This window comes from Pleurodeles waltl, chromosome 9 (assembly GCF_031143425.1).
Source record: "Pleurodeles waltl isolate 20211129_DDA chromosome 9, aPleWal1.hap1.20221129, whole genome shotgun sequence".
Classification (NCBI taxonomy): Eukaryota; Metazoa; Chordata; class Amphibia; order Caudata; family Salamandridae; genus Pleurodeles; species Pleurodeles waltl.
Genome location: NC_090448.1, coordinates 867,694,016 through 867,715,088, shown reverse-complemented (window position 1 = coordinate 867,715,088; position 21,073 = coordinate 867,694,016). Strand labels below are relative to the sequence as shown.

Genomic DNA, 21,073 nt, shown 5'->3' with positions numbered 1-21,073 from the left:
TCAGTCTTCCCCTACCTCGACAATTGGCTGTTGAAGGCTCCCACGTCCCAGGCTCTCGTCACCCATCTCCAGATGACGGCGAACCTCCTGCACTCGCTGCGGTTCACTGTCAATGTGCCGAAGTCACACATGACTCCCTCTCAGAAGCTCACTTTCATCGGAGCTGTTCTGGACAGAGTGCAGTATCGGGCCTATCCCCCCCGAGCAGCGAGTCCAGGTTATTCAGGTTATGATACCAATGTTTCGGCCTCTATACTGGATTTTGGTGAGACAGACACTGAGGCTCTTGGGACTCATGGCTTCCTGCATCCTTTTGGTCAAGCATGCCTGCTGGCATATGAGGGCACTGCAGTGGGACCTGAAGTTCCAGTGGGCACAGCATCAGGGGAATCTTACCGACGTGGTTCAGATCTCGGAGAGAACTGCAAAGGATCTGCAGTGGTTGTTAGTGAACTGCGATTGGGTCAACGGCAGACTCCTCTCCCTTCCCCAACCAGATCGCACAGTAGTGACAGATGCGTCACTTCTGGGATGGGGCGGCCATCTGGGAGAGGTGGAGATGAGAGGTCACTGGTCTCCGGCGGAATCCGGGCTCCATATCAACTTGTTGGAGCTTCGGGCGATCCGACTAGCATTAAAGGCATTTCTTCCTGTTGTGGACAACACCACTGCAATGTGGTTCTGCAAAAAGCAGGGCGGTGTGGGGTCATGGACCCTTTGCAAGAGGCTCTGCGTCTCTGGACATGGCTGCAACAACAGGGCATAACCCTGGTGGTTCAACATCTAGCAGGTTCTCTGAACGCCAGGGCAGACAAACTCAGCTGAAGATGCTCAGTGGATCACAAGTGGTATCTCCATCCGGAAGTGGCGCAAGGACTCTTTCAGCAGTGGGGAGAGCCTTGGTCAGATCTGTTCGCCTCCCTAGAGAACGCGCACTGTCAGCAGTTTCCGCGTTGGAGTTTCCAAGTGGGCTATCGCTAGGCGACGCTTTTCGTCACGAGTGGAGTTCAGGCCTCCTGTACGCTTTACCGCCCATAACTCTTCTGCCCAGAGTTCTCAAGAAAATCAGGAACGACAGGGCCCAAGTAATCCTAGTGGCACCGGATTGGGCACGAAGGGTCTGGTATCCAGAGCTTCTCAAAATGAGCATCAGTCCTCCAATCAGGTTGCCTCTTTGGGAGGATCTTCTGTCGCAGCAGCAGGGGAAGGTTCTCCACCCGAACCTGCCTGTCAACTTTGCGGCTTCATGCGTGGAGGTTGAGCGGTGACAGCTGATGGTTTATGACCTCCCTTCTGAAGTTTGTAATGTAATTCTGGCAGCCAGGCGTTCCTCTACTAAGTCGATTTACGCCTGCCAATGGAAACATTTTGGTTCATATTGTACAGAGAGATCTATTGATCGTCTTTCTTCTTCTCTATCTAATATCCTTTTGTTTATTTTATCTCTTGCCCAACAGGGTTCTTTAGGGACTCCCAAGGGCTATCTTGCTGCTGTATCAGCTTTTCTACGCTTGCCCGATCAACCATCTTTGTTTAAGTTTCCTATAGTACAAAGATTTTTGAAAGGGCTTGTGTATATGTTTCCACCTGTGCCTTTTGTCATGCCCCAGTGGGATCTTAATCTTGTTCTTACTTTCCTTATGTGTGCTTCTTTTGAGCCCTTACATAACTGTCCTCTCCAGCTGCTCACTATCAAAACAGCCTTTTTGGTGGCAATTACATCTGCCAGGAGAGTGAGTGAGTTGCCGGCTTTGTCTTCGCAACCACTGTATCTCACGATATATCCTGACAAAGTAGTACTAAGAACTTGTGCCTCTTTCCTCCCCAAAGTGGTGACCCCTTTCCTTCTGGGTCAAAATATCACCCTGCCCACCTTCTTTGCACCACTGCATCCCTCTAAGGAAGAGGAGTGTCTCAATCGGCTGCACCCAAAAAGAGCGTAATTGTTCTACCTTGATTGCACAAAAGAGTTTCCAGTGGATGACCAACTCTTTGTGGGGTACATTGGTGCGAAGTAGGGTCGGGCAGTACAGAAACAGTCCATTTCACGCTGGGTCGTTCTCTGTATAAGATTTGCTACGCTTTGGCCAAGAAGCAGCCTCTAGAGGGTTTGAGGGCTCACTCTACCATAGGAAAAGCTGCTACCACTGCGTTAGCTAGTGGCGTGCCGGTGCTTGACATCTGCCAAGCGGAAACATGGGCTTTTTTGCACACGTTTGCGAGACACTACTGCCTGGATAGCCAGGTGAGAAGGGAGGGGCATTTTGCCCGCTCGGTCCTGCAGGACTTCCTGGTATGAAATATATCCTCAAGACCCACCACCAGGAGTTATAGCTTGGGTATCTATTCTAAGGTAAGGAATCTGCAGCTAGAAGTCTATCAGATGAACAAGTTACTTACCTTCTATCTGATAGAGACTCTATCTAGCTGCAGATTCCTTACACCCACCCAAGCCTCCCCGCTCTGCGGATATATATATTTATGTATATATGTTTTTGGTATTTTTACCTTTCATAAAGGCAGGTATTTTTCTTCCAACAATCAAGTGAAAAAACTAAACTAAATACTGTTGGTTCTTCCATGACTCTGCGCTTGTGGCATGGAAAGTTGTGGGAAAAGAACTGACGTACACGCACCAGGGTGGCATCTATATTGACAACTGTGACATCATAGATGGCTCTGACGACGCCACACTGAGCTGTACGACGCACGCAGATCCGAACGGCGCGCGCAGGGTACTGCTCAGAAGAACAATTCAGGATTCTAAGCTGACGGCAGGGAATTCTAAGGTAAGGAATCTGCAGCTAGATAGAGTCTCTACCAGATAATTTGTTACAGAAGGTAAGTAACTTGTTCTTTCAGGAAACAACAAAAGAAAAAGTGTTCAGGGTACCCAAGCAGTAGGCAGGTAAAGAGGATTAGCATGTATACATTTCTCAGCATCTGCCTTCAGAATCTCAGCTCCCATCTTCTGCACCTGAACGCCCAGAAGCCAAACCTTGCCTCACTTATCTTCGCTTTTCGGAAACTGCTGCAAATAGAGCAAATCCATCACTGAGCTTTCTGTTCTGTGTGGTAAAGGCTAAGCAAATACCACCTTGGCTTATGGTGCAGAAACATTCCTGAATAAACTGATACATTTTTTAAACACTCAGTTTTCCACATCTCTTTTGAATTGCCAAGGGGAGGGGGGCTCACAAGCTCAAATTAGGCTTGAATTTCAGTTACTGGAACGGGGGTTATCCCACAGGTCAGTAATCATCACATACTTCTCTTTGCGTAGCACAATTCCGGAGACCCTTAAGGCTCTAATTAGAAAGACATTCATACTAATCCACACAAGAATTCTTGGGCAACAGCATGGAAGGATGTACTCATAGTTTGCAGAAGATGCTAAAACATACAAGTATCCACTCTTAAATGGATCTGTTCCTTCCTCACCCAAGAACCCAAAGGGTCAGGCTGAAACCCTTCACATCAGAGACTAAGAAACTGATATGCAGTGTCCCACAGGGATCTTCCCTCAGCCCCATGGTTTTCAACATATAGATGGCACCACTCACCAACATCATCCAGTCACAAGACATCACCATCATCTCCTACTGAACTCATCCTTTCCCTGAAGTAAAGGACAAGCAGCACTAGAGCCAACTTCACCACCATAGTGGCAGACTGGATGCAAACCAACTGCCTTAAGCTCAACAACAAGACCTCCCTATGGGACTCCACCTGATGGCTGTTGGAGCTAGGACCAACATCCATAGACCACACAAGAATTCTAGGGATAATCCTAGATAACAAGCTCAACATGACAGCTTATGTCAACTCAGTGTGCACCTCCTGCTTCCACAGCCTATGACTCCTGCAATAGTTCTTCAAATGGTTGACTCAAAACACCAGACAGACCATTACACAAGCAGAAGGTATACTATAACGTTTATTTGTAAAGCGCATATTCACCCAAGGGTTTTTTGTCGCTGAATAACAATTTTTTATTGTTACCCAACTCATTGCTACTCTTCTATCAACTTCAGAGGAATAGAAGGCTGAGTGGGCCCGCCAAGATTTGAACCTGTGACCATGAAGTCGAACACAGGCCCTTACAGTAGATGCATTAGTCCACTAAGCCACCATACCTGGTTTATTGCTATTCCCAATCGCAAAGAAGGGGAATGCCCCTTTCATGTCCCCAACTCCTAGCAATTGGGAATTGGTCACAAAAGGCACTTAACATGTAGAAAACACTTTTCTAACTTTCAAAGTACCTTTAGGTCATTTCAAACTCCTTATTTTGTGGTCACAAAGTACATTGCAAACTTCTTAATTTGTGGCCATAAAGCATGTGATTTTGTGAATCATAGGCTTTGCATCCGAAATCTCAAATTCTCATTCTCTAACTGCAATTGCATTCTAAAACTGAAACCTCAAATGTACTTAAACCTCATGGAAGTTAAATCTAAATTCAAACCCTGACATTTCCACACTACACCACAGGTAGTGGTAAAAAGTCACAACAGGGGTAGTAATCGGTGTATAATTACAATTACAATACAATAATCCCTGGATTAGTCATGTGTAAGACCAGCTCTTCTGCTAGAGAACTTAAAATCACGTGGGCACCTATATGTTTGATGATAGTATTGAGGAGAAATCCTTCTTAACATGAAAAGGACTGGACATCGGAATAAGCAGTAGATAACGTCATCTGAGGTGCTTGTGCCACAAGCACATTTCTCGAGGTTCCATGGTGCCCCTGGCCAGGACCCCAAGGTAGCTGCCATGCTTGTAACTGGTTTGCCTGTGTTTCTGTTCTGTGGGAAAACATGACAGAACCTATGTAGGGATCTGTCGCATACAATGTGAGCCTAACATGTAAATAATTCTACCATAGCCCTACTAGGAATTTAGAGACACCAGTCAGTTACGAAAGTCCCACCTTCCTATGAAACCTGCTCAGCTCTGATCTGGTTTGTAATTTCCTGCTCTTCTCTGAAATACATGGTGTACTTTGTCTTCTCTTTGCAGAATAATCTGACGTTTACCGGTACCATCAGCGGAGACGTGTGTGTTTGGAAAGACCACATTTTGTCGCGGATCGTAGCCAAAGCCCACAATGGGCCTGTGTTCACAATGTACACCACTCTGAGGGACGGCCTTATCGTCACAGGGGGAAAGGAAAGACCGTGAGTTTATCAGTGTTGGGGCAGTTACCTTTTTAGAGGGCTTGTTCAGAGGTGTACATAATGCAAGCAGTGGTGAAAATGTTTTTTGCCTATTTTCAAACGTTTGTGAGAGTATTAGGCTAAAAATGCAAGTTGGATCCGGCAGTATTTCAAGTAAGCAAGTACTATTGTGAGACACAGGAGAGGAGATTTGAAGGTAAGAGTATTCTTTATACGAACCCTTAAAATATATCATCAGCTTTCCAGATAAAATGCGATCTGCATCAGTGAAAGGATCATCTCGAAGACCTGAAAAGATTCATAATAACAAACAGTGTTATGTAAAACGGCAGGGTCCTACAAAGCATTACAAGGGCTTTCTAAGATTCCTGCCACTCATGGTATACCTGTTTAGTGATAAGCATGTGTATGAAAGTACCCTCTTCTTGGCATGGTTATTCTTTATTTTCTGCCTCTTGTCAGTATGATTGACTGTATCTACTGGGTTCTTGCTAACCAGGACCCCAGTAGTTTTGCTCTCTCTAAATTGTACCTTTTTCTTCCCTCAAATGGCATACTGCTTCCCCCATGTAAGTCCCTAGTATATGGTATCTAGATACCTAGGGCATTGGGTTTCTAGGGGATCCCTATGGGCTGCTGCAGTTATTCTGCCACCCATTGGGAGCCCATGCAATGGGTTTTGCAGGGCTGCCTTTGCAGCCTGCATGACACAGGTGAATGCACTTGTTTTCTCTACAGGTCACTATATGTCACCCCTATGGTAGGCCCTCTCAGCCCAGAGGGCAGGGTGCAGGTACATGTGTGTGATGGCACCCCTGCACTAGCAGTGGTGCCACCACAAACTCCAGATCCATTTTTCTTGACTTTGTGAGTGTGGGCACGCCATTTAACTTGTGTACTGGAGATAGGTCACATCCTATATCCAGCTACATAATTGTAACTCCGAACCTTGGTATCAAACATGTCAGAATCACACCCCAATATTGTTGCAAGTATTGGAAGTATGATTCCATGCATTCTGGGGGCTCCTTAGAGGATCCCCATCATTGCTACCACCAGTCTTGCAGGGTTTTCTGGGCAGCCCAGCTGCTGCCACCCCTCAGACAGGTTTCTGCCCTCCTGCTGCTTGATCTGATCAAGCCCTGGAAGGCAGAACCAAGGATTTCCTTTGGGAGAGGGAGGTAACACCCTCACTCTTTGGAAATAGGTGTGAGTGGCTTGGGAGAGGTAGCTTCCTCAAGCCACTGGTTTGCTTTGAAAGGCACATTTGGTGCCCTCTGTGCATAAACCAGTCCACACCGGTTCAGGGACCCCGACTCCCTGCTCTGGGGTGAAACTGGACCATGGGAAAGGGAGTGATCACTTCCCTGTCCATCACCATCCCAGGGGTGGTGCCCAGAGCTCCTCCAGGGGGTCCCTGGGTTCTGCCATCTGTTTCCAAGGTTGACAGGGAACTCTGGAAGAATCTGAGTGGCCAGGCCAGGCAGGTGACGTGAGAGACCCCTCCTGATAGGTGCTTACCTTGTTAGGTGACCAATTCCCCTTTCAGTGCTATTTAGGGTCTCTCTCTTGGGTGGGTCCTCAGATTCAGCTTGCAAGATTCCAGCAGGACTCCTCTGCAACCTCTGCTATGACTTCTGGCCACTGGAACTGTGACAGGACCCTCCAGGAACCGACAAACGCTGCCACAGCGAAGAAGACTCTTCTGCAACTTTGTTTCCACGTCTCCTGCCAGCTTTGCAACATTCACCCAACCGTGCATCCTCGGAAGACTCCAACTCTTCAGCCTGCAGAAGAAGAAGGAATCTCCCTTGGAGTGAAGGAGTCACTTCCCTGCAACCGCAGGCACCTACAACAAGCGACGACCAGCTGTGTGGATCTCGTCTCCTCTGGAGCTGCGTGGATCCTGCATGATGGGTGGTGGTCCGGAGTAGTCCTCTTGGTCCTCTCTGACAGCTGTCCAACTTTGGCGGAGGTAAGCCTTTGCCTTCCCACGCAGGACAATACCCCTGTGCACTGCGACTCTTGCAGCTGCCAAGGCTGGTTTGCATCTCCTCCAAGGGATCTACAGGGGACGTGTAGCTTAAGCCCCCAGCACTCCATCCTGCAAAGCACAGCCTCCTGCGTGGTTTTCCTGCGCCGTGGGACCCTCTTTTGTAGTGCTATGTGGGCTTCTACTGCGACTCTTGGGTCCCCGTCCTGTGGGCCTCTTGTGGGTGCTGCCTCTGCTCCTGTGGACTCTCTGCGACGCTGAGGGTCCGCTACGACCCCCTTTCCTGCGTTGAGACCTCCTGGGCCTTGCTGGTCCCTGGCAGCACCTCTTTTACACTAACTACGAGTTTGCCTTTGCTAAGGCTTGTTGGTGGAATTCCTGCACCGACACCCGTCTGCAATCTTCCTTCTAACGTGGAGCTTCATCTGCATCCATCAGGAACTTATCTCCAGCTCCAGAGCTGCAGTGCTGGCCTGTTCTTCATCACCATCGACCAACTCCTGCATCCACAGCTGGGTGGGTAGTAGCATCTACTCCTCCTGGACCCCACTGTGACTCTTGGATTTGGTCCCCTCTCTCCACAGGTCTTCTTTCTTCAGTAATCCACCGCTGGTTTTCTTGCAGTCTTGTCTGGGTGTCTCTTTCTTCTTTTACTCCTTTTGGGTGGTTTGGGGAAAATCTAGTGTTTTACTCCTGCATTCCTGGTCGCTGGGGGGTACGGAGTTACTTACCTTTGTGGTTTTCTAGTACTCCCAGCTCCCCTCTACACATTTTACTTACCTAGGTGGGGGTACCTTGTTCGCATTCCACTTTTTTCCATGGTTTGTGCGCCCCTAGGGTCACTATTGGTTATTGCTGTTTGCACTGTTTTCTAACCTTTTCTATGCCTGTTTCTGATTACTAGTGTATATTTAGTGTATTACTTACCTCCTAAGGATGGGTTACCTGTCTAGTATTTTGTGGTGATTTGTTCCAGAAATAAAGTACCGTTACTTTTGTACAACTGAGTGTTTTCTTTCATGTGTGTAAGAGCTTGGTGACTACAGTGGGATTGCAGGAGCTTTGCATGTCTCCTAGATAAGCCTTGGCTGCTCATCCACAGCTACCTCTAGAGAACCTGGCTTCTAGACACTGCCTGGACCTGGTATAAGGTGTAAGTACCATAGGTACCCACCACACACCAGGTCAGCTTCCTACAGCATGTCAAACCTCCAAACGTGGGGTTCACACCTTACGAGAATGCCTGGGCCCTTGGATATCTCGATTGTGCGGACAGTGCAGTTCAGGCCCGCTAAAATGTCTGGGGTCCTTGGTTATAATGCCAGTAGGGTTCATGCCTGCAGAGAATATCGAGATAGTTGGGTATAATGACACTCGGATTCACCCCTGCTGGGAAAGTCTGGGGTCCTTGGTTAAAACAGCTGGTTTCATGCCTGGTGAGAATGACTGGGGCCTTGGTTAAAATGACAGCTGGGTTTATGTTTACTGCCAATGTGTGTGGCCTTTGGTTATTCGGGAGCAGGTTTAAGCCTGATGCAGCCTTGTCTAGGGTCCTTAGTATGTCAAAGCAGTGGAGCTCTAAACCGCTGCCGTGCCTGTAGCTGTGGAGGTTCTTCAGAAAGAGAGCCCTTTGAGGTGGTGGACCCCTAGCTTTGGATCGGGGATTGGACGCTGCTTGGGCTCTGGGATCTTGTTATGCCCTAATAGTAGCCAAATATCACTGATTAGAGATTAACAGTGCATCTTGAGATTTGGTTCTATGGCAGACTGCGCTAATTGGTGTGCTTCCATTAAAAGCTCCCACTTACCCTTAATGGTAGCAAAAGAAGTCCCCATAGGAGTCTAGGAGCTAGGGAAAGTAAAATGTAAAATTGCTCCATTGTGTTGTGCACCATCTGAGATGTTTGTCAAAACCAGGCCAGGTGTTTCTACAAGAACCTGTCTAGTTAAAGTATGACATTCCATTGTGATCCATATGCGATACCAGTCAACTTTAGATTCTGTTTTGTCAGGTCGAAGGAAGGAGGCGCAGTGAAACTATGGGACCAGGAGTTGAAGAGGTGTCGGGCCTTCCGTCTTGAGACCGGCCAGACCACTGACTGTGTGCGCTCAGTGTGCAGAGGAAAGGTAGGGCACAAAGAAAGTGCTGATTATACATGTTTGTGCTTGGTGGTAGGAGATTATCCTAGTGTGCCCATAGTCAAGAATGAGGTTCATTTCTGTCTTGGTATGTATGTAAAAACTGGACCTTAATTCAAGACTCAGTTTAGAGGAATAGGAAGCACCAACAGGAGCAAGAGTTATTTCGGAAATAGAAACACAAGCATGAAGGAGAGTCGTAGACCGATGAGCATTACAAGAGACACATTGTTCAAGAATAGAAAGAAATCTAGAGTGAAACCTGCAGATGAACATTTTCACGAAGCCTTGAACTACCCATGTCATCCTCCTAATTTTACCCTCTTTGCCTTCTTTCATCAGAGGTCCTATTGCCATTGTGTATTTTGTATTTATATTTTAATGAGAAATGCATGCTATTGTTTTAGGGGAAAATCCTTGTTGGGACTCGGAATGCTGAAATAATAGAGGTTGGCGAGAAGAATGCTGCCTGTAACATTTTAATTAATGGTCACACGGATGGACCTGTCTGGGGCCTGGCCACGCATCCTTCCAGGGATTTTTTCCTGTCTGCTGCGGAGGACGGAACGGTACGGCTCTGGGACATAGCAGACAAGGTAGGCCTTAGCCTAAATTTCTGTCTTCTGATTTGACATTGAACAATAAGTTTGTGGGATGTTATGGGATCCAACAAATACAGTTTACACAGCCTTGGGGTGGAGGGAAAAGAAAGATGCCGCTATTGTTACTGTTGAATGTAAGAGTCTTTTTTAGGCTTGGAAGGATGGCCGCCAGATTGCTGCTTCCACCAGACTTGCAGAGGAGAGCCTGCCTGAACATGCGGGGAATATTCATCAAAACTGCCGCTGCTCCCAGGCGCTGAAAGCGTCTGGCAGGGACGGTTTTGGCAAGATTGCAATGCTGGTTAGTCCGACATTGCACTTTTGGTGACATTTTCGAATGCCGACAAGGCCGCTAAATGATGGCGCACCTGACATAAATTTTTGTGTTTCTTTTCCGAAACGCCAAAAGAGGGTGTCGTTTCTGAAAAGCAAATCAGTCTACTTGACATGCTTAATGAAGCTCTCTGCACGTGGAGGACATAGTGTGTTTTTATCTCCTTCAAACTGTCATGCTTTTCATGATGATTCCAAGCAGGAAAAGACTGTTTCGGAAAGCCCACAATTTCTTTAAAGCTTTTTACACAGAAGGGATGCATTACTTAAACTTTAAACAGCATATTTTGAGAAGACACTTAAAACAATCTAAGCATGCCAATTTACTTCAGCAAGCGTAAAGAGCCAGATGTACGAATAGGCAATTTTTTAAACAGTGGGTGCAAGTCGCGCACCTGGCTGTCATTTTACAATCTAGTCTACGTACGGTAAGGCTGCATCACACATTTCCATATGTAGAAGGTCGTAGAACGACCTGCCTAATAAATACTATGTAGGCAGATAACTATTTGTGATCACTAGTGATTGGCTAGCAGTTCAGAATGGTGGGCCTGCATTTGAATTCCCAAATTGGAAACATTTTTTTAATAGTCTATGCTCCTTAAAGGAAGAGGTGCTGCTTTAAAAAAATGTTTCCTATTTGACACTACAACGGGGAGAGGCAGCAGTAGTGACTAGTGGACGCCAGCTGTTCTGTCCACTGTGGCATTCAAGGACTCTGTGCCTCTGCAGCAAATCCACGACATTCAAGATGTCATCCTGATGTTTCAGGCTCACTCCTGGGCTCCAGCCCAGATGATGCAGAGAGTTCCTGGTCTCTTGGCCTCATGTTTCCTTCCGGAGCCTCATGTTCATTGGCACATGGGGGTTCTACAGTGGATCCTCTGCCTTCTGTGGGCTCTGCTCTAGGATAACACCCATGTGTCAGATAAGTTGACCCAAGACATTGAATGGTGGATGAAGGATGCTAACCTGATCTGCTGCAGGCTATTCTCTCTACTCTATCCAGAGCTCACAGTGGTGATGGATGCATCAGGTCTAGACTCTTATGTCACCAGGATGAGTTGGAAATCAGAAACCTCTAGTTTTCCTTTGAGCACAAGCATCACATCCACCTTTTGGCCCTCCAAGTTATCCCACTGGCTCTATAGACCTTTCTGCCTTCCATCAAGTGCAACTCTGTGCACATTCTGATGAACAAGGTGACTGCCATGTGGTACTGCAAGAGGCATGATGGTGTGTGGTCGCGGGTGCTGTGCCAGTAAGTGCGGACACTGAAGCTCTGGCTGGACCTTCTGGGGATCTTGCTGTTTGTCAACCATCTGGCAAAATGAACACCACTGTAGACAAGCTCAGTAGAGGACATTTCACCAAGCACTAGGTGTATCTAGACACCAATGTAGTTCAAGGCATATTCACCCACTGGGAGTTCGGGGGAGGGTGCCTTGGGTAGAACACTTATTGTCAAGTCTTTTGCGCTCTAGAGGTTCTGCCTCAATTCACACTGGGAGATGTGTTCGACTTTTTGTGGGACTTTGGTCTCTTCTCTGCGTTCCCACCTTTGCCACTTCTTCCCCGAGTTCTTAAGGAGGTCAGGGGAGAGCCTGATGAGGTCATCCTGATAGTCATGGACTGAGTTCAGATAGTTTGGTACTCCAAACTACTAAGCCTGAGCATTTGTTCTCTGTTTGGTCTACCTCTGGGTTTGGACTTGCTGTCCTAGCAACAAAGCAAGGTTTTTCTTCTGAATCTTCAGAACCTGCACCTCCAGGTGTGGAGATTGGGTGGAGCGAATTGAGTGGATTTAACTCAGCAGCAGAGGTGGTGGATGTGATCTTGGTGGCACACCATCCATCCACAAAGTAAATCTACTCTGGACGTTTGTGTCTTAGTGCAAAGTTTGTTGGGTTAATCCGTTGCAGGCTAAACTTACTGATATATTTCTATTTGACGTGTCTTTGGTCTAGCAAGACCTTGATTTGTTAAAAGTTATTTGTAAACCATCTTTACTTTTGAACCTTTGTCTGATCAGTCCTTTCAGTGTAAGTCAATATTTGTGATGCTTATATTGAAAGAGCTTACATGTGCTTCTCCTGCACCTTTTGTTATGCTGCAGTGAAACTTTAACTTGGTTCTGACTTTCCTAATGTGCATGGCTTTCAAGCCTGTTCACAGCAGTTCATTAAGACTTTTGCCCTTATGATAGTCTTCCTCATTGCGATTGCTTCCATGTCAGTGAAATGCAGGCATTGTCATTACAACCAACATATACCACCTTTTTCCAGGCAGGCTGGTGCTGTGGGCCAGGGAGTCCTTTCTGCCAAATGTGCTTTTGCCCTTCCATGTGAAACAGTCTATGAATCTCCCTGCTTTCTTTCTCTGCAAGATCCCTGTGATGAGGAGGAGAGATTTACCAGTTGAACTCCGAGAGACCCCTTAACTTTTGCATCAATTGCACTAAGGCGCACCAAGTGGATGGCCAATATTATGGGGTTTCTGGTGCAGAGAAGAGGCAGGCAGTCCATAAACGCACCATACCCAGATTAATTGCTGTCTTCAAGAAAGAGTTCTACTGGCTGGGGAAGGGTTTTATATGGGGGCATTTGCACTCAATCAGCTGGAGCTAATGCCACCACTATAGCCTTTGTCATAGGTGTGTCAGTCCTGGTCATCTGGCAGGCAGCTACAAGGGTGTCTGTTCACACGTCCATTGGGCATTACTGTTTTGAACTGCAAAAAATGGTCATTTTGCTCACTTGATCCTCCAGGTATTCTTGGTATGAAGTCAACTCCTCAGCCCCCCCAATCTTTTAAGAGATATTGCAATGTTTATTGAAAAGTTTCGTATTCTGCAGTTAGAAGTATCCATCTGAAGAACAATTAACTTACCTTCAGTAACACTCTTTCTGGTGGATACTCTAACTACAGAACACTCGCCCCCTCCTTCCCGGCCTGTGGAGTAGACTTCTGGGATTTAATAAGGTCCCATGTCACACTCATGGTTCTCAGTATGCTGCAATCTGAGCCTAAGGGTGTGGAATGCTTTATTTTAAGTGGCCATCAGCATGCAGGGGTGGCATCTATATGTGGCTCTGCGTTCTCACTTTCAGCATCAGGGTGAGGTTTTTGCTGAGTTCGATGGCACCGACTGCCAGCACACAGAAGCAATTGCTTGGAAAGTTTCTGGATCCAATTTGTTTACCTGGGTAAGAAGGCTGCGGCTTGTATAGTATTCACCAGAAACAGGTAAGTGTTTGCTCATTTACATTTATCTCATAAAAACCTTGTAAATATGATTTTAAGTTATGTTGAATTTGAAGTCCCTTCTATCAAAATGTTGCATTGTTGCTTTATTTAAACCAAACCCTTCATCCTGGCCTTCTGAAACACTTTATCTTTGGTTAAACAGAATGTGATGCTTCAAAACATGTATAAAAGATTGCATATTTTTGTAATCAAACATACAAATATTGTGTCTGTCACTGGAGGGAGATTGTGTATATTATGTTCAACTCGGGAAGCTCTAAATGACTGCTACCAAATGAATGACATGTATCCTTTTCCTCTTACATTGTTTCACAGAAGATGGTAAACAAAGTCAGTTTAGGTCATGCAGCCCGGACGGTGTGCTACAGCCCTGAAGGGGACATGGTGGCAATTGGCATGAAAAATGGGGAATTCATTATCCTGATGGTGACATCTCTAAAAATATGGGGGAAGAAACGTGACCGCAGGGCAGCTATTCATGATATCAGGTGAGTGACAAGCCTGAGTGATGTAATTTATTTAGGCTAAACATTCCTCTTTCCAAAGGATTCTCCTAATACATACGTATCCACAATCTTGCCATCTAAATCCACATCACACTGGATTGGTAATTGAGCCACACTAAAATTATAATAATTTGAGTCCAATTCAGGCTGTATACGTGAGTGAGACCCTCTACGGTTATCATTTGATTCTAGATCACATGAGAATGGCATGTGAGAGATGCTACAGTGTACATATGAGTTCATATCACATGAGATAAGCATGTGAGACATGCTACAGTCTTTGTCAGAGTCTAGATCACATGAGTTAGGCGAGTGTGACATACTACAATCATCATCTGAGTCTAGATCACAAGGAATAGGAAAGTGACCAATACAATGGTAATCATCCATCTTGCATGAAGTATGTGAGCATCAAGCTAAATGAGCTCCATCTTTCTACAGGTTACATTCCCATGCGTTCGATGGTCACAACTGCTTCCGTGCATAAAGAATAGGTAACCAGCCAACATACAAGCTCAGAGGAATAATAGAAACATATTCACGGAGTCAATACTTATCCCGCAATCAGGACACAAATGAGCTCCGAAGTTCCATCTTTATAAAAAAAGATGAGTCTTGAGGTAACTACAAAGTCCATTTTAGAAAGGGCACCCACACGTTTAGCATCATTATCCCATGCATGAGAAGACAAAGGTGAATCTATGGTACACTAAAAATCTATGTTAAAATTCAAAACTAAAACCATTTTATTAAGCATTCAGGCATACCTTGTTTTTAAAAGATTCAGTCACTGAGAACTATTTATCATCGTCACTCACATACAAACTGTAACCTGTGACCATTTATCAAGCATTTACACCCTAGAATTAAGACACACATGTATGGGTATGCAGATTTTGATTTATAAGAATCTATATTCTGATTCAGTAAATTCACACTGTAGGTCTGACTATCTTACATTTATGCTTATCAGTTACAACAGCTCTCACAAGATCAGTCTGAAAATCAATGTTTGGAGTGTTTTTCAATTATAATATATATAAGGTTTTCATAAGCCTCCTTTCAACTCTCTGATAAATGACCACTGTTAGAAATTGGGTTACTGGTCAAGGGGGGTAAACCCTACCCCTCAAGCAGCAACCACAATCCTTGTCAGGGTAAGGTCATAGCAAACTCACCTAATTTGTGCTCAAATCTTTGGTAGCTGGGCACACAGCAGTCAGGCATAACTTGGAGGCAATATGTAAAATATTTATGAAGCACTTTAGACAGTAAAAAAGTGAAAACAGAACACAAGAAAAATCCCACACTAATTCAGACAAATAAAGTAAAATGTAATAAATAATTTGACACCAAAACAATAAAAATCCAATTAGGGGAACTGGAGATGTGCAGTTTTATAGATGTTAGTGAAAATAGCGTCAAAAAGCACAAAGCATCACTCGCAGCTATCTCGGTGTGCAAGACAGGGTGAAAGTCACGAATTCAGGCCAACCGCGATGGACTGAGGGTTGCATACAGGGACCAGGTTAGTCCATCTGAAAGAGTTACCTTCAGAGTCCAGCGCAACAAGTTCTGTTAGCAGAGGAAGGGGGAGCGAGGAGCAGGGAGAGCATCGCAGATGGCCATGGATATGGCACGAAGAGAAGGCTAGGCATCTCGAAGTTCCTGTTGGTGTTGCGAACGGTCCTTCTTGGACCATCACGTTGGCAGTCACCATAAACTGTCAGTGCTGTGATCTGAAGTGCAGATGTCATGCTGCCGAGCGTCATAGGTGGTTACTGCAGCGCAAAGCATCAGGGTTGCCGTCACTTTGCGTTGGTGGGCGGCGCAGGCGGCAAGATCTTGACACATACAAATCCGTTTGCATTTTGTTGAAAAACTTCAGGGAAGCTGCACTGAGGCTACTCCAATGGTCAGGGACCTGAGGGGCACCATTTGGGTGTCTGGACCTCATGCCAGCAGAGGCCAGCAGGGCTCAGATGGGTTGAGTTAGGAGGTTAGCTGGGAAGTTGTTGCAAGCAGCCTCTAGAGCTTGTTATGTCCCTGTAGCTCAGAAAAGGAGGTCAGCTGGCTGATGCTTGGGGTCACTTCAGTCTGTGATGAAGGGTACGGGTCCATGTGGCCTAGATACACCACGGAACCCTGCATGTCTGGCACTTACTGCCATGATAGACAGGGCCTGAAGCACCTCCTGGAAGTGGTACAGGTGTTTCCCCCAGCTGGAGCTGAAGAAAACTATGCAGTCTAAATAGGTGGCACAGAAGACTTTCTTCCCAGCCAGGACCCCATTGACCAACCTCTGAAAGGTGGCAGGGGGATTCTTTAAGCCAGAGGTCATCACTGTAGACTGGAAGTGACATTCTGGGGCTAAGAATGCAGATCTCTCTTTTTCCCCCCTCAGTCGGAGAAATCAGCCACTACCCTGATGTGAGATCAAGGGTACTGAGGAACTTGGCAGCACCCACCCTGTCTATGAGCTTATCAGCTCAGGGATGGAGTATGCATCAGTGTTAGTGACGGAATTGAGTTCTCAGTAGTCCACACAGAACCAGAGTTCTGCAGTGGTGCCCGGGGGTACCAGAACCATGGACTGGACCAGGGAATATTGGGAGGGCTCAATCCCCCTCAACACCAGCATCTTGGAGCCCTCCTCCTTGATGCTGGCACTCATCTTATCCGACAGCCTGTAAGTTTTGTTTTTGAAAGGAATACTGTCTCCAGTGTCTATGTTGTGGATACACAAATGTGTAAGTCCAGGGGTGAGGGAGAACAGAGAGGAAAACTGACCCAACAGCTAGAACCAGTCACTCTGCTGCTCTAGGGTCAGAGTAGGGTAGATGTTAACACCCTCTACTGACCCATCATGCCCCAGGGCAGACAGGAGATGAGGGAGAGGTTCTCTCCCCACCTCCACCCCTTCATCTGGCACTAGAAGCATACTGACTTCAGACTTCTCAAAGTGGTGTTCAAGGTGGTTTATGAGGAGTACCGTTGGTAGGGGTTTTGATATCCACCAGGTAGATGGACTTCCCCTTACACTCCTTCACCTCATATGGGCCTGTCCAGTGGTTGTGGAAAGCTCTGGGCTCTGCAGGCTCCATAACCCACCCCTTCTAGCCAGCTTGAAACTCTACCAGAGTGGCCTTCTGGTCATATCAGAGTTTCATGACTATTTAACTGACCGTAAGATTGTCTTTGACTTTTTAAAGAAGCGATGAAGCTGGTTGCAGAGTTCAAGCTTACCACATCCTGAAGGGGTTTCCTGGGAGCTTGTCCCCCCTCTTGCAAGGCTCAGAGGTCACCTAACAGGATATACATAGAGGAGCTTGAATGGACTGAACCCAACCCCCTTCAGTGATAGTTGTATGATGGAATAACGCATGCCTGAAACATGCATGCCTTAACACAGTATAAACAAAGATCGCGTCTTAACCATGCCTTCCTTTACCAGGCATACCTTTACAACAATTTTTGTTGTAAAAGCATGTTTGGGAAAGGAATATGCGTAGTAAATCCCCCCATGAACTGCACCATAACACCCGATACCCCAGCCGTGGAATCCACCCCACCCCAGCTTTTAAAACTGCCTCTTCCCCCCTGCCCTGAGCACTAAACCCCCTAGCCCTGATACTGACCTCACCCTACCCTTAAACTATCCCGACCCCCCCACCCTAAGCCCTAAAACTGACCTGCCTTTAAAACTACCCCGCCCTAATGCCTAAAACTCAGCTCCTGCTAAAAAATACAACCCCAGTCCCCACCGCCCTGAGACCTAAAACTGACCTCACCCTTGAAAACTGACCCTTCCCCACCTGAGCCCTAAATCCCTACCCCAGTCCTTAGACCTACAAGTCCTAAAACCCTGCTGTCTGCCCAAAGAACTAACCCGACCTTCCCCTTAAAAAAAAAAAAAAAACGAACCCGACTCAACCCCAGTTCCTAAAACCCTGCCCAAAAAACTAACCCGACCTCCCCTGTCCAAAAAAAATTACCCAACCTCCCCCTCTCCCCACCCTGAGCCCTAAAACCACCCCAACCCTAAAAACTGCCCCCCAAACCCAGCCCCACTTACCTCCCCCGATGCTTCCTGCACCTGATCCGACCCACATAGCTAGACTGTTCTCTGCCTGAACCACACATATGCGTGGTGAAGGCACATGCATGCTTAAGGCAGACTCCACAACTATGCGTGGTTAAGCTTGCGTTAAAACGACATGCATGGCTCAGCCCTCATTGTTAAGGCCGTTTCTCTTCTGTGACACCTTCCTGTAGGCAAACAGAAGGCATGACAGGAGGATGTCCAACTTATGCCTCATGGGCTCAGGTAGGCCCATCGACATGCCTTAAGGGCCTTGGTTTGATTGGGTGTGGAGAACTTGTATGTTACTCCACACTCATCCCACATGGACTTGATGTACACTGACATGAAGTTAGTGCCTCTGTCAGACACTACTTCACCACCAGGACACTGGCCATCGCAGGAGGGGTGGCCTCTGAGTCGCAGGAGGTGTGGTCTGCCAAGACAAGGATGAACCTGTTGCCCCAAGCTGTCATGGGGTCCAAGGAACTAACAATGTCAATGCCCACCCCCTCACAGGGAGTGTCAATGACAGGTGAGCCTTGAGCTTTTTCCCTGATTTCACACTAGCCTACCTGGTAGGACAGGACCTACAGAATGCATCTAAGGCCATCTTCATCCGGGGCTAGTAGAAGTGGACGACAAGCCTGCAAAAGGTATTGTCTTGCCCCAGATGCCCTGCCAGGGAGATATCGTGGGCCAACTCCAGTAGGGAGGTCCTGTAACACTAGGGCCCATATTTATACTTTTTTAGCACCGCATTTGCGTCATTTATTGACGCAAAAGCATCACAAACGTACAAAATACAATTGTATCTTGTAAGTTTGCGCCGCTTTTGCATCAAAAATTGACACAAATGCGGCGCTAAAAAAGTATAAATATGGGCCTAAGGGACCACCAGCACACGGACTGCCCAAGGCCCAGGAACCTCAGGCTTACTGTAAAGGAGGTAATTCAACCAATAGATAATGTGATCTTCAGAGGTATCACCTGCTGCCTGGGCCCTAGCTTGCCATCTCAAGCCTGCTAGAGTGGGACTCCGGCAGGTCACCCAGCACAGCAATTGCTTCCCTGGTAGGCTCAGGAGCATCCTCTTTGCCCCATCAACCTGGACCACAGGAACTTCAGGGGCGGGTAGCCCACGCCCCTTGACTACTAATGCTGCCCTTTGTGGTAGCATGGTCGAGCAGGTAGGCTTATCAGAGGGTAGTGCTAAGCATTTGTTGTACACACAGTCAAGAAATGAGGCACTCACTTAGTGACTAACTCCCGGCCAATGTCTTTATGTATCAAAAATATATTTTGTTACTTTATTTCTGGAACCAAAAGGATCTTTGTTGCAGGTAACAACAGTTTCAAGGATGTATCACTCTTATGTATCAAATGCACTTTGTTTAGAATTCACAGGTAAAACAGTTTACAGGTAAGTAATACTTTTCAGTCTCAAAAGTGGGCATAGTGCAATATTGAAATAAAAAGCAATGTAGGCCTAGTGGAGGAAAAGTGACAAACAAATCACAGGTAAGTACTTGACTTACGATCCCAGCCGTCTGGAGTTAGGGTGTCCACACAACAAAGTTTTGGGAGACACCAAGGGTGCACCACCAGCGACATGGGGCTAGCCAGGTGCAGAGGCCAAAGTCGGTGTCGGGTGCCCACAGGAATCTAATGGAGACAGGGGGCGCTAAGAAAAGAACTGCTTGCAGGTAAGTAGCCACAACTTCAGGGCACAGACCTGGGGTCTTTAGATCAGCACAGGGGGGGCACAGGTCAGCACCAAACACACATCCTAAGCAGCACAGGGGCAGCTGGGTGCAAACACAGCGTTGGTCCCCTACTGCTTTTCAATGACGGAACCATGGGAGTTACAAAGAGGCTGTAGGCTTGGTCCAGGGAGTCGACTGAAGAAAAACAACTGCTGGACAAGTAAGTAGAGAGCAGCTCACTGGACGTTGCTGGACCATCGGTTGGGTTTCCCAAGGCCAGAGAGCTGCAAATGCACGGGTACCTTAGGCATCAGGCGTTCACCTGATCCAGTCGCGGTCAGGGGGTCCTCTGGATTTAGGCTGCAAGCGTCATCGTGTTGGTCAGGAGGGGTCAACCCAGGGTGGACTTGAGGTTGAATTGCCTAGGGACTCTCTCTGGTCTGATGGGCCACCAGGACTTGGGCCATGGGCATTGGCTGCAGAGTGGGCAGGACTCACGGATCAAAGGCGGTTCTAGAGTCCTTCTTGAATGCTTCTTGTGGACAGGGCAGCTGTCCTCTGGAAGTCTTTATCCTTGGGTAAGCAGGCAGTCGTCTGGGGGTTTGTAGAGGTCACTGGTCATGCAAGACGAGTCGTCTTCTTGTAGCAGGGGTCTTTGAAGCTGCAGACAGGCCGGTAGTGCTGCAGCCAAGTCATTTGGAGTCTCCTCTGATGCGACTCTTCAGTCCTTCGTCTTGTTAGGTTGCCAGGAATCTGAAGTGCAAGGTTCAGGGGTGCTCCTAAATACTAGATTTAGGGGTGTCACAGGGGTCAGAGGGCTGTAGCCAATGGCTACTGATCCTGAGAGTGGCTACACCCTGCCTGTGCCCACTCCCTTTGGGGGGGCACATTCCTAACCCTATTGACTATCATCCTTCAAAACAAGCTGGAGGATTCTGCTAGGAGGGGTTCACCTTTGCTCAGGGCACCTTAGCTGGGGTGGGCACACCTCATGTTGTTCACAAATTTTCCTGCCAGACCTGCCGCCAAAAGTGGTCCTGGGGTGGGAATCTCTACCAGCTGGATTGCCCTGTGGCATTGAAACCTGAGGCAGGAGCCTTTGAGGATCACCACCAAGTGGTGCAGTCCCTGCAGGGTGGAGGTGTGAGCAGGGTTTGGTCCTGACTTCAGAGAGCTCAAAGGCTCTCACCGCATGGGATCAGAAACATGTCTGTTAGTGGCAGGCTGGCACAGACCAGTCAGCCCTACATCCGAGGGTTGGGT

At 47.2% G+C, this 21,073-nt stretch overlaps 1 protein-coding gene across 1 annotated transcript in view; it reads left to right on the top strand.

Annotated features, from left to right (window-relative positions):
• The window catches only part of EML5 (EMAP like 5), a 1,994,219-nt gene that overhangs the window by 1,729,586 nt on the left and 243,560 nt on the right, over positions 1-21,073 (top strand). The window contains exons 34-37 of the mRNA XM_069208148.1: positions 5,026-5,183; positions 9,189-9,303; positions 9,723-9,911; positions 13,833-14,005. Of these exons, the coding sequence (XP_069064249.1) occupies positions 5,026-5,183; positions 9,189-9,303; positions 9,723-9,911; positions 13,833-14,005 (635 nt within the window). The remainder of the gene's footprint in view (positions 1-5,025; positions 5,184-9,188; positions 9,304-9,722; positions 9,912-13,832; positions 14,006-21,073) is intronic.